Raw genomic sequence first — 12,900 nt, 5'->3', positions numbered from 1 at the left:
AGTTTGCTGAGTGAACAAACAAGAATTGCTGGACAGATATATTAACTATCATCTGAAAGTTACTGACTGTTTCCTGTGACATCCCCTTTGAATAGTTGATATGATACAGACTGGGGCTGTGGGGCACTTCCAGAGGAGCTACAATCCTTGTGAATACCAGTAACTATACGCAGCACGCAGGACCTCCTCCTCAGCTACTGCTAGACAGCTAAGACACAGGCATCTATTCTAAACTGTTTATCAAGGCTTTTTTTCTGTAGTCATTAAAGGTATAAAAGCACTACCAGATGATGCTTCATCTATCCTGATACAGGAGTCTAAGGCAGGCAAGATATGTTACCCTTGGGAGAGGCCTGCCTCGTTATTTTGACTACAGAGTAGTCTGAAAGATGGTTTAGACTGGACATGCTGGTTTAGGCTGCAAAAGTTAGCCGAGATCAATCCTACCAGCAGAAGATGCTTCTCCTTGATCCGAGGAATCCTGATTTATCTCTTTCCTAGGAGCATAGGTCATCCTTGTCTGGACCTCATGAAGTGATGCTATCATGAATCTAGGCCTGAGTAAATCCTCAAAAACCTCCTAACACCAGTATAGTTAATCTGATTTTTTAGTTTAGTTTTTTTTTTTTTTTTTCTTGCTAACTGTTACAAAGCCACATGAAGAATTGCTGTGGGCCCTTAATGAGGAAAGCTTTGGATATAATCTTCTTCCAGACTTCCACACAAAGAGACCACAGGATTAAACACTTTATTTGCATGAATATCCTTACAGTTTTTATTTGGCCTTAATAAGTCTGCACAACTGGAATCTAGTTCTCCAGCAGTTTCCTGCCAGCACTGCTTCTGAACTGCATTCCGTGTTTCCCCTTTGTCAGGTGCATTCCTCCTCTCCAGCACTGAACTTGGTGATGAGTTGTAGCTGGTAAAATGAAAATGTCATAATTCAGGGAAGGTAGATGAAGACATTCATCATGGAGTCCAGGCAACAATAAGTAAGAAAGTTTACCACAGAATGAAAGAAGATGCAGCTTTGGTGCTGTTAGAAGGAGTATAAATCTAAGAAGGAAATCTTTAGTGCTCTCTAATACATCAGTTCCCCTGGCAACATTTTCTTTAGCTTTAGAAATGTTTTGTCTCTGGTCCAAACAGTTAGCTTAATTGCTCTGGTTATCATTCAGTTTATTCTAAGGAACTTTTCAGTGTATGATAGCATGCCAAGAAAATGTAAACATCATTCTCTACACTCATTATAATCACTATTACATTTTTCATTATTGCTTAGGGTCGTGATCTTAGACTGCCTCCTGAGCTTTATACGCACAGCCAGATTCTTCAAGGAGTTCAGGCAAAGTGTAAATCTATCCAGAGCTGCTTTAAAACTGGTGTGTTCAACACCTATCAGTCAGTGCACAGTAAGTCCAGCTCTGCACATGCCAGGTGAACAGTGCACAAGCTTTGTCAGTGATATGCACACACAAGCACTATGGCCAGGGCTCCAAATCCCACAGGACTTCCCAGATAAAGCCAGGAAAACTAGCATGGGACTATGAAATTATACCCTTTTTCTTTCTTTCCTAATGATTTTGCAAGGTTGCCCGTTTTGAGGAACGTTAATACTTACACCTCTGCAAATAGAATATTGATGATGAATATTCCCTAAGTGACCTGCAGGCGTGATCCAAACTGACACCGCAATGATGAGAGAGCAGATTGTCACCATAAAAGCAGGCATTATATTGGAAGAGCTGTGTCTTTTTTGCATTTTCATGAAATACATCCTTATGACTGACATCTTACTGCTCCCTCTGGGCATTCAGTTAAGATCACCAAGTAGAAATGGCAGGGTTTTATTTCTGGAAAATCAATGTCTCCTATGCACTGTATCTGTGATACGGAGCCTGTGACTGAAAGCTGCCCTTTTGTAGTAAGAGAACATAAGTCCCTGGCAGAGATGCTTTCAGATATTCAATTTCTCTTTATGTGGCAGAGTAATGGAAGTGCTCGTGATCACTGCTGTATTTTGGCTTTCTCTTATAGAGAAGAGCAGTAAACTGTATTTTGACATTCAGCCATTTCCTTTGCCACACTTATGTACAAAATAAGATTCCCTAAAAGCTTTGAGAACTGGTGGGTACTGAAAGATCTCAAGAATTTAGTGAAGACTGATATGTTTATAGGCTAAAGTTTCCAGTCTCCTCCCTTATTCCATGCAGCACTTTATTCAGCACAATTGGAGAAGGTGGTCCTGCTCAGTCACTGTGGCCTCCGGTAGCAAACCTCCCACCACTAGACTTTTACCTGCAAGACGTGATGGGTCTGGTCTCTGCATAAGGGGATGAGATCCCCAAAATGGGCTGGGGGGGCAGGTGAGCACAGAAGTGCATCGTGCACCCTCACCCTCGGCACCGAGCTCTCCCCGCCAGCAGCAAGCACTGATACTCTGCTGCCTCCTCATCCTCGGCGGGAGCAAGCTGCATTACTCAACACGCACTGCAGCTCGCTCCCACTCCTGCCTCACGACTCGGCTCACTCTTCTTCTTAATACCCTCGTTGAACCTTTACTAGCAGAAGCACATGTAAAAGCTGCAGGTCCCTTTATGTACTGGAGTCAAACATTTACTTACAACTGCTGTTCCAGCAATAACAATTAAATTAAACATGAAGGGAATAGAGCTGCCTGGAAGATCTACAAGCTGGAGGTGTAATTCGCACCACATAACTAATTTATGACATCCTGCGCCTACAGCTGTACGCTGACGGTTTGTAAGTGTAAGCGTGGCCGTGATTTCTAAGTGCTTCTGGTGACAGAAGAATAGGAAGCCGATTACATGGGCCTCTATCCCTGCACCCAAATTAGTAAATTAAATGAGGTCAGGTTAGGTCAGTAGCTGAACGCAGCAGATACTGTGTATATGTTTCAATTGGAGAGGTTCAAAGAAGGGACTTGGATTTATTTTTCCTTCCCTCCCCCAAAAAATATATTTTTGAATTTGTGAAACGTAAGGCAACAATATTATTTCTCAACCATTGAAGTTGTCCAATTACTTTTTTCAGTGAAAATTGTGCATGAGAGAACTTTTTAGAAGGAACTTTTTAGCCTTAAAACCTCTGTATTATTAGAGTTTGCAAAAATCTCTATTTTCTCAACCAGAACATGTGCAAACGCAAGTCTGTTTTTTAGGCTGGATCTCCTATTTACTGCATATATCTAAGTCTTATGACTCGAATGCTTTCCTCTATACAGTGTGATAATGTTTGTAGATACTTCTGGAATTATGTTGGTGGAATGAAGTAATGAATTTAAGTCCAGCTGCAAACAAACAAGAAAAATGCATCAGAAAGGTTGGCAAGAGAAAAAGATAAAGGTAGCAAGGGAGAACTTCTCTAGCTATGATTTTTAGTTCATAACTCCTTGGGTTTGGCAAACAATCTGACAGTCTTCAGTTATCTGGCATTTCACTTTTAAGTGCAAGGGGAACAGGGCTGTGCTTCCAGGTCTCAAGGAGCATCCCAGTCAGCCACAATCAAACAGTGCTGGCTACGGTGACACAGGCAAAACCATTTCAGGTTGGATCTTGATCTTCAAAAACATATCAGCTGTGGTTAAAATTGTCTTTTATCAATTCCCTTGCTGTGGTTTTAACAGTCTTGCATTTGATACTCTTGTCATTTGTAAAAAACATTCTGCATTCAGATCACAGCCTGTTTGTAAGGTTTTGTTTTAAGGCGTCTTTGACTTAAAGGTGTACCATGCATAGACCGTTAATGGCAAGAGCAGCTACTGTGATGGGGTTGCATGCTTAACACTTGGGAAGACATTCCCATTCCTGATCTCTCTCTCTTTTATGGGAATTCTGTATTTGCCTTAGGAAGAGGAACCAACATGTCATTTTAGCGTGTATCTACTAAAGCGTTGTAGAGAAGGGGAGAAGATGCAACAGATTCAGATCCAACAAGGCTAAGTGCCAGGTCCTGCACTTGAGTCACAACAACCCGATACAATGCTACAGGCTTAGGGAAGAGCGACTGGAAAGCTCCCCAGTGGAAAAGGACCTGGGGGTGTTGGTCGATTAGTCGGCTGAATATGAGCCTTCAGAGTGTCCAGGTGGCCAAGAAGGCCAACAGCATCCTGGCTTATATCAGAAATAGTGTGGCCAGCAGGACTAGGGAAGTGATTGTCCCCCTGTACTCAGCACTGCTGAGGCTGCACATCCAATACTGTGTTTGGTTTTGGGCCCCTCACTACAAAAAAGACATTGAGGTGCTGGATTGTGTCCAAAGAAGGGCAATGAAGCTGGTGAAGATCTAGAGCACAAGTCTTATAAGGAGCCCTTGAGGGAACTGGGGTTGTTTAGCCCGGAGAAAAGGAGGCTGTGGGAAGACCTTTTCGCTCTCTACAACTACCTGAGGTTGTAGCGAGGTGGGTGTTGGTCTCTTCTCCCGAGTGGCAAGTGACACAAGAGGAAATGGCCTCAAGTTGTGCCAGGGAGGTTTAGAATCATAGAATCATAGAATCATAGAATCGTTAGGGCTGGAAGGGACCTTCAAAGGTCATCTAGTCCAACCCCCCTGCAAGGAACAGGGATATCTCCAACTAGATCAGGTTGCTCAGGGCCTCATCCAACCGGGCCTTGAACGTCTCCAGGGATGGAGCATCCACCACCTCTCTGGGCAACCTGTTCCAGTGTTCTGCAACTCTCATGGTAAAAAATTTTTTCCTAATATCCAACCTGAATCTACCTCCCTCTATTTTAAAACCATTACCCCTTGTCCTATCACAACTGGCCCTCCTGAACAGCCTCTCCCCATCTTTCTTGTAGGCCCCCTTGAGGTACTGGAAGACCGCTATAAGGTCACCCCGGAGCCTCCTCTTCTCCAGGCTGAACAGCCCCAACTCTTTCAGCCTGTCCTCATAGGAAAGGTGCTCCAGCCCTCTTATCATCTTTGTGGCCCTCCTCTGGACCCTCTCCAACTGGTCCATGTCCTTCTTATGTTGGGGACTCCAGAACTGGACGCAATACTCCAAGTGAGGTCTCACGAGGGCAGAGTAGAGGGGGAGAATCAGCTCCCTCGACCTGCTGGCCACGCTCCTCTTGATGCAGCCCAGGACGCAGTTGGCCTTCTGGGCCGCAAGAGCACATTGCCACAAGAGTTTAGATTGGCTATTAGGAAAGATTTCTTCACTGAAAGGGTTGTCAAGCATTGGAACAGGCTTCCCAGGGAAGCAGTTGAGTCATCATCCCTGGAGATATTTAAAAGATGTGTAGATGTGGTGCTTAGGGACATGGTTTAGTGGTGAAGTTGGCCGTGCTAGGTTAAAGGCTGGACTTGATGATCTTAAAGGTCTTTTCCAGACTGAATGATTCTATGATTCTATTAATTTTAACTGGGAAAATGAACAAGCCTCCTAACTTGACTACATCCCAAAAATGTTAAACATTCACAACCGAAAAGATAAGTGAACACACAAAACTGTGGTAACAAAATACTTTACTAAAATACCATACATTGAACAGCTAGTTGAACATTCTCATGTTCTATGCAAATAATGCAAACATTGTCACCCATTTTATATTAACATTATATAGTAACCCGCACAAATCCAAGAGCAGCAGCATTCCTGTCATATCCATTACAGGCAGTTAGCCCTTGTGTTCTGTTCAGATTTTACATAAGGCAAATGTTTCATTACAAAAATCTACTCTATATTCTCAAAAGTGCCTTGGAAGGGTTATACCTCCTCGGTAATATGAGATGAGTGACCAATGAATGAGATGAGGTGAGTGACCAAACCCTTCATGGACATTTTTAAAAATCCTGACCTAAACTAAGAATATGTTAGTTGATGAGTTAGAATCGTAAAAAATGTATTCATTTTTCTGTATTCAAAAATTGATCTTGTGTTGGAAGAAATGGAGTGTGCTGAAATGCACAACTCTAACTAGCTCTAAGACACAATCAGCTCTGTTGATTTTTACACTCCTTCCTACTAAATGAGAAGCACTGGAGTAACTTTTCAGAGTAACTTGCCAGAGTAACTTTCCAAAGCTATTTATAAAACAACTGATTTAATGATCATCTGACTGAGAAAGTGTAAAAATGTTAGGAGAGTGACCTACTTTTACAGGTAAACTGCCCCAAAATTACTTAAATTTTTTTATTAGCCTATACAAATTTTTTAAAATAAGTATATATATTCACTGCAGTATTGTGTTTGCAGTTCTAATTATATATCTGATCTTTTTGTGATGGTCTTTCATAGGAAAATACACATAATTTGACAAAAGACCACTAATACTCTTTTGATTGTGTTGAAAGTCATGATCTGAGGCCTAAGCTGCAAAAGCTAATTTCATTTAGCTGATACATATAAACTGACTAACACAGTGGCTTCGTTTAAATAAATGAATTTGCCTTATATGCAATCAGCTACTTTTCTTAAATCACCTTTTCCAACAGGGTAAGCTTTTGTTTTACTTTATTGATTATTCATTTACTATATTCTTATCCAAAGCAGCCTGCTGAATGGGGAGAAGTACGAAATCAATTTCTAATTTATATGAGCACAAAGAAAATCATATATTCAAGAAAATAACATGCAACAACTAAAACATTCACTTGGGAATCTAATTTGCAAAAAGGAGAGGAACAGGGTACCTGAATCCATAACATTTCAGCCTGTATTCATTTGTTCCTTATCAGAGATACAGCAGTGATGAGCCAAATGCTTCAGATGGGCAGGCCATTAGATGCTTAACAACATATATTCAGTGGGGACAAAATATTTCAAATGCAGTAATAAAGAGATAGGCATCTTGCACGGATTGGTTGAAATTACAAATTCAGCTCACTGGAAACAGTATCCAGAATGGGACGGTTTCTTAAGACATATCTGAGGACCTTATTCCTAATGGCACGGTAGCTATGAATTTAGCCTCCAAAATATAGGGGTAGCTTCTGCAAATGGGATTAACAGAGAATAGCACCATCTTCCCAGGTAGTGGCTATATTCAAGTAATTAGGAACACTCCTGAACTAAAATAAAAACACAGCCAAGACGTCTAGCAGAACTTGGCCATCAAGGGTAACTTTTTTTTATGATGATACAAAGCCACAAAATGCTTGGGTAAGACATATTTTAATGCCACTTGCAAGCAGCCATCATTCAGGGAAGCAACAGAAAATACTGTGTCCTGATGGAAGACTTTACCCTCTGGCCATGAACTCAGCCTGACAGAAGATCAGCAGCTGCACCATCCCAGGAGCCAAGTGCCACCATACTTCCTGGATCTCAACAACTAGTGGAGGTGAACAAGTCAACACATCCAAATGTAAATGAATAGCTGTTCTCCAAGATACAGGCTCCCTGGGACTGCACAGCTGGACTGGTCCTGCCAGCTGGCATAAGGTTGACACTAGGCGCAGAGGTGGAAGCGAGACCCGTGAGGGACTGCAGGATTATTTCTCTGAGAACAAGAAGAGGCCAAGATGAACATTAGGCTGCACTATGCTGTCCCACCTCACAGACCCTCTACCCCACGAGACAGGGAGCGAGGAGAGGCCAAGAAGCACTCCTTTACGTTCAACATTTTTCCATAAATTGAAGCTTGCACCTTGGGAACGACAGCAATGAATGGCAAAAAGACATTTCTGCAGGTTATGTGGAAAGAATAGTGATTAAAATGCTGTTGCTAGATTTTATCAGTCTGATCCATTGCACCTGCTGAAGGCAGCAGCAAAAGTAGATGTACTACAGCAGGGCTTTAAGTCCAAGGGCAGATACACCTGCAAAGTTGAGATGGCAGGCAGAGAGATGCTGTTCAACCTGGAGTTGGGCTGCCCACCCCCTGGCACAGGGCATGCACTAGGGAAAGGCAAATACCTCCTTTGTCACCCACCCGACCACCTGGATAGCTGTATTCCTACAAACACCATATACACAGCTATTTTCTGAATGGGAAACTTAAAATAAAGAAGATTATTCTTCTACTAAACAAATGAACATTATTTCTTTCATCATCGTCAAAAACAAGTGCATGAGCTCAGGTTACTCTACATCAGCAGAAAATAAATAATATATTTTTACCATTATTAAACACTTTTTCATTATGGGGCATTTCCCTGCTGAAAATATTTATCCTGCTCTTCAGACACAGGCAAGGAAAATGAGACATTTGGACAGTTCTTGCACACTTCAATAAAAATAAAAGAAACAATAAAAATAAATAACCCCAAAGCAATAAAATATCTTTCTCTGTCTTTCCTCCGTGCTTTTACCACATTCATTATACGTCCCTCTCCCCAAGGCCCTGTCCTGCCATCCCGGGCAGTGTCTGGCTCAGGTTCCCCTCTCTGGGCCTGATCCTGACCCCTCACCTGTAGTCACCAGGGCTCGGCCATCGCTGGCTTAACCTCGGACCCACCTCATCACCACGATACTACCTTATGACCAGGACTCTTGGTCAGACCTGGCCGCCATCTGTGGGTCTGTCCTGCTCCCTTGCATGGTTGTGTGAGGCTGAGCCCTGCCAGCTGTTGAATCTCCTTCGTTCCCGGCTCATCTTCCCCTAGGGAGCAGCCACACTTTTACTACTCTCTGAAAAACACATTTCACGTATAATATAGGCACTCAATACTTCTTTGCTGGTAAAACTGGCCTCTGCGTGAAATCAAATAGGAGTATTGCATAAGGCATGATTTTATGAACTCCTTTCTCCCTCCCCATAGCCCAAATGTATTTTTCGCAGCATGTGCTATAAAGACTCAATTCCTTATCTCTGAAACCTGCAAACATCCTAGTGATTTCATGAGTCTTTGCTCATTAATGAAATAAGAAATGAGGCTCCCAGCCTGAATGATAACTTGGACACATTTTCCCACTAGGTCTTGTTTAAAAGAGAAAAATCCTCCTGTCTTCTGTGCCTTAGACACCCAGTTCCTCATAGGGTAAAATGTCTAAATCAGATGTACTGTTCAGTTCACTGTAAGTGGCTCTAGTTTAGCTTTGGCAAACCATTTACAGTAGCTTTCAAGCAATCTGACTGAGACACAAACATAAAAGATATGTCTCCGGGGTCTATTTTAGTAGAAAGACCAGGACGCTGTCCCCTGAGCACGGACCCGACTCTACCACATATCATTTTCAGCAGGAGGCACGTATACGGAAACACATGCAGTAGCCTTACACATTCACCAGGCGACCTGCAATACCTAAGGTTGTCCCAAGAGCCCTGGTTGCTCAAATTCTTCCACCTCTGCAAAGTATTTGTTTAGACTGAAGGAGAGATCTATTCCCGGATGTAGTTCTGCCCACATGGAGCTGGCTTCAAGGGCAGGGCTGCAGTTCCCTGTGCCAGGAAGGGGACGTCCTGACAGCTACAAATACCTTTTCTTAAATGCCTGCACAGATGGGTGCAAATGCAGTAATCTATCAAGGGGGCCGGGGCAAGAAGAGGGTGAAAATTTCTGCTCTGAACAAAAGTACTTTAACCTTTAGTTTGGCACCACAGAAGTGTTCTCAGTCCTGTAAGAGCAAGTTTTGGAGATCTGGTCCATGGAGAGGGCAGTTTACAGGCCTGCATCTTTCAGAAAAAAATAATAATTGTAACTCGTGTAGAGAAAGGATGCAAAGAGGTGGGAATAAATGGGAGAGGAAGAGGTTTGCATGTTCTTGGGCAGAAATGCAGATTGAAATAACTGTTAAAAAAGTCCTTAACATGATGAGTCTAGAGTTAATGGGGAGTTTTGCTGGAGTCGAGCGCAGCCCTGTAAATGCAGAGAATTTCAGTTTGTTAATTCGAGCAGGGAAGGTGCTAGAGCACTCCTCCGTGATTTTCTGTCACTAAGTGATTCCAGTAGCTCAGCTGCTCAGATGGTTCTACTTCATGGCACATCACAATTTTCTTAAAGCGAGAAACGGAGAAACTAATCCTTTCTGGAAAAAATGTCTGCTCTGAATGAAGCTCCTCCAGTCGAATTTTTAATTTGGCAAGACACATTCCTATGAATACATCCTCCAGTTTAATGAACGAAATGCTCTCTGAAACATTGTAGATCTGACTAGCAACATCAGTGGATAAAACATAGCCAGTCCCAGAGCAAAAGGGCGGGTAGGTCTTTCCCGGATACTCTTCTCTACTTACGTACCACTTACTCTCTCTTTTCCTTATGGGGTATTCTTGCAGTTTTAAAAAGCCTGTGAAGAATCTAGTGGTCCTCTTTTTCTTTAGAAGAAGCTCAGTGAGGTAAAAAACATTGACAAACACATCTGTGTCTGTTTTCATCACAAAGCTGGACTGGTAACAGAATCTGTGAATCCATTCAATTCCCATCATGGTCTTCAAAGTCAAATTGTAATATGTGTCTGTAAAATTCTTTTGAATAATGTCTTTGTACTTTTGGCTTTCAGCAGCAATCTCAGCCTGCTGGCTGAGATTCACAGTGCTTCCCAGGAGGAAATACGTCACCAGGCGCTTGCCAGCAACTATTCTCTCCTTCCCCCAGGTTTGCCGGATGGCCATCCTGGCATCGACGTGGTGGTATGAGGATGTCACAAGCAGGACAAGGAAGGGTGGGTTCTTATGGCAGTCTATATCCGGGAGCTGCAAGAAGTTTCCTCCGATTCTCCTATAAGTCTCCATGGGGAATATGTAATCTTGGCTGTTTTCACAGAATATACAGTATTCAGTCAAATTGTGGTAAAAAACCCAGAAGCTAACACAGCTGAGCCCTACAAGGCAAAGAAACAGCCTGAATTTTCCGAAATCCATCTGAAAGAAACAAGGAACAGCACATTAAAAACAAACAAACAAAAAAAAAACCAACCCAGCAAACTAGTTCCTTTCCATGCTGTATACCAAACTCCCTGCATAGGGATTTAAGGCCAGGTCATCTCTAATTGAAAGCTACCTATTTCAGGGGACTCACCCACATGCATTTTTCTTAGTATCATTCCCACAAGATGTTCTGCTAACAGTCAAATTCACGCTCATGCTTACTTGAATCTGCCCCCCGTGCCAGCATATTCTCAGAAATCCACACAAGCGTGTCCACTGATACCAGGTTACACTGCCTGACGCTTCAGGCCTCCTCCCCATTTTTAGCGTCTTACAAACCATGACTTTGACCCACCAGGGCTTTCACAAGCCAGAGAGTGGAGAAGCAGCAGATGTTTGCCCATACCAGATGAGAGAGAATAAGAGCAATAGGTTTTTTTAAATACCATGTTCCTCCATTTGTTTGAAAAGTGCCTGTGCCCCAGAGCCAGCAAGTGCTGGCCAACTGGCAGATCCAGCCAGGTTCTTCCCATCTTCAAATTCTTGGCGTCCTGCAGGGCTCTTACACCAACCCAGAAACTGCTCCTGATCTTGTTGCTGGAGGGGCCATGAGTCACGTACTTGATGTTGGGTCAGCTACTCAGAAAAAAAAAGACAACAGTGAGTCAGATTATTTGGATGTTTCACCTGTTGCAGAGTTTAGGTGACTTACTAGGGCATACTGAGGTGAGACGGGGGTTTCCATACCCTCCTCTCCTTTCTAAATGAAAGAGATCCAAACAATAACAACAATGTTCATTCATTCATCCTTGTAATAGATGAATGTGCTGTGTATCTGGTTAAAAATCTAGCATAAATTTTGAGAGAGAGAAAAATTATTGATATAAACTCAAAAAGGTCAAAGTGCCAAAAAAATTACACATCTTCATAAATTAACCTGGTGAGAAGAGTATAATGCTTCAGTTATTCATTCCATTAACCCATGGGCCCACCAGCTACTGCTTTAGAGCACTAGGATGGGGGAATTTTTACCGGGGGAAGCACATTCCCTTCTGCTTCAGCCCTTCTTAACGAAGAATTGGATCTGACTTCCCATCTGAAAATATAGCAAAACGAGTTTTACAATCTCCAGAGCTGTATATTTCAGAGAAATTTGAGCTCTGCCTTCCAACCAAGGATTTTCTACCTAGACTCCCCAAAACCACCCTTTTGCTCAAATTCCCCTTTCTAAGCAATAAAAAGGTTTTGCGTTGAAGGCTTAAGTTCATTGTAAAGTGCAGCCAGGTGTTCCTGGGACTAAATCCAGCTCATTTTACCAGTAAGAATAGTTCCGTTAACTTCAGTTGGTATTGTCAAAAGCATGAAACAATTAGAACTGGAGTCCTGGTTTATTGAAATTCCTCCCACAGTGAAATGCATTTTTGCAATGATTCACTAATGAATTTTGAAATTATTTCAAAAATTCACATTTCTTCTGCCACTTGTGTTCAAATTAGCTTTATCTTTAAATAGAGTATTCCTCAGATCTGTTTTTTCTTGTATGTATAGCTCACAGTAGTCTTGCGATTAACTTAAAATTTGTTTTAATTAAATACATATGTAAAATTGTGTGAGAATATTCATATGCATATGTGTATATATACACACACAAAAGATTATACGAAAATCTGCTCTGCATCTGTTCTCATGTTCTTCAGTGGCCTGGGAGGAAGCACATGAATATCCTGAAAATAGTGTTTTCAGGAAAGGATGATGTTCTGAGGTTGACAACAGAGCTGCAGAAAGGGTCTGCTTCTGTCACTGGCTCTCACAAGACTTTTTGAGGGTCTGACATTTCTCTGTCACAGGAATTCCAGAACATTACAAACAAAAGCCCTTCAAATACTGAATTAAGAAAGTAATTGAGAGTAGTTTTCTATTAAAACTCATTAAAACCTTTTCAGAAATACTCAAGAGCAAGAAACAATAACGTAACATACTCATCTTACCTGATTTTGACAGAATCAGACTGCTGTGACTTGACCATATTTACTTCTTGTTTCTGGGCTTGATCACTGGTAACACATCCTAAAAAAAAAAAAAAAAAATAGAAAAGGTCCCTGTTCTGGATGACTGGGAAAGCGGC

General features: G+C 42.1%; 1 protein-coding gene across 1 annotated transcript; it reads right to left on the bottom strand.

Moving 5' to 3' along the window:
- Window positions 1-9,812: 9,812 nt before the first annotated feature.
- Window positions 9,813-11,308, bottom strand: B3GALT5 (beta-1,3-galactosyltransferase 5). The gene is made up of 2 exons (XM_009978369.2): window positions 11,222-11,308; window positions 9,813-10,769 (listed from the first exon to the last, which is right to left on the bottom strand). Exons 1-2 carry the CDS (start codon window positions 11,306-11,308, stop codon window positions 9,813-9,815), a joined length of 1,044 nt encoding a protein of 347 aa, XP_009976671.1.
- Window positions 11,309-12,900: the final 1,592 nt, after the last annotated feature.

The sequence above is a fragment of the Tauraco erythrolophus genome, chromosome 1 (genome assembly GCF_009769465.1).
Source record: "Tauraco erythrolophus isolate bTauEry1 chromosome 1, bTauEry1.pri, whole genome shotgun sequence".
NCBI lineage: Eukaryota > Metazoa > Chordata > Aves > Musophagiformes > Musophagidae > Tauraco > Tauraco erythrolophus.
Note: the sequence above shows the minus strand (reverse complement) of the source record. Positions and strands in the feature narration are given on the sequence as shown.

Coding starts and splice junctions, on each gene's coding strand:
- B3GALT5 (XM_009978369.2), bottom strand. CDS start 11,308: ATGGGAAGAACCTGGCTGGATCTGCCAGTTGGCCAGCACTTGCTGGCT. Junction 10,770..11,221: donor CAAACAAATGGAGGAACATG/GTATTTAAAAAA, acceptor TGTTTCTTTCAG/ATGGATTTCGGAAAATTCAG.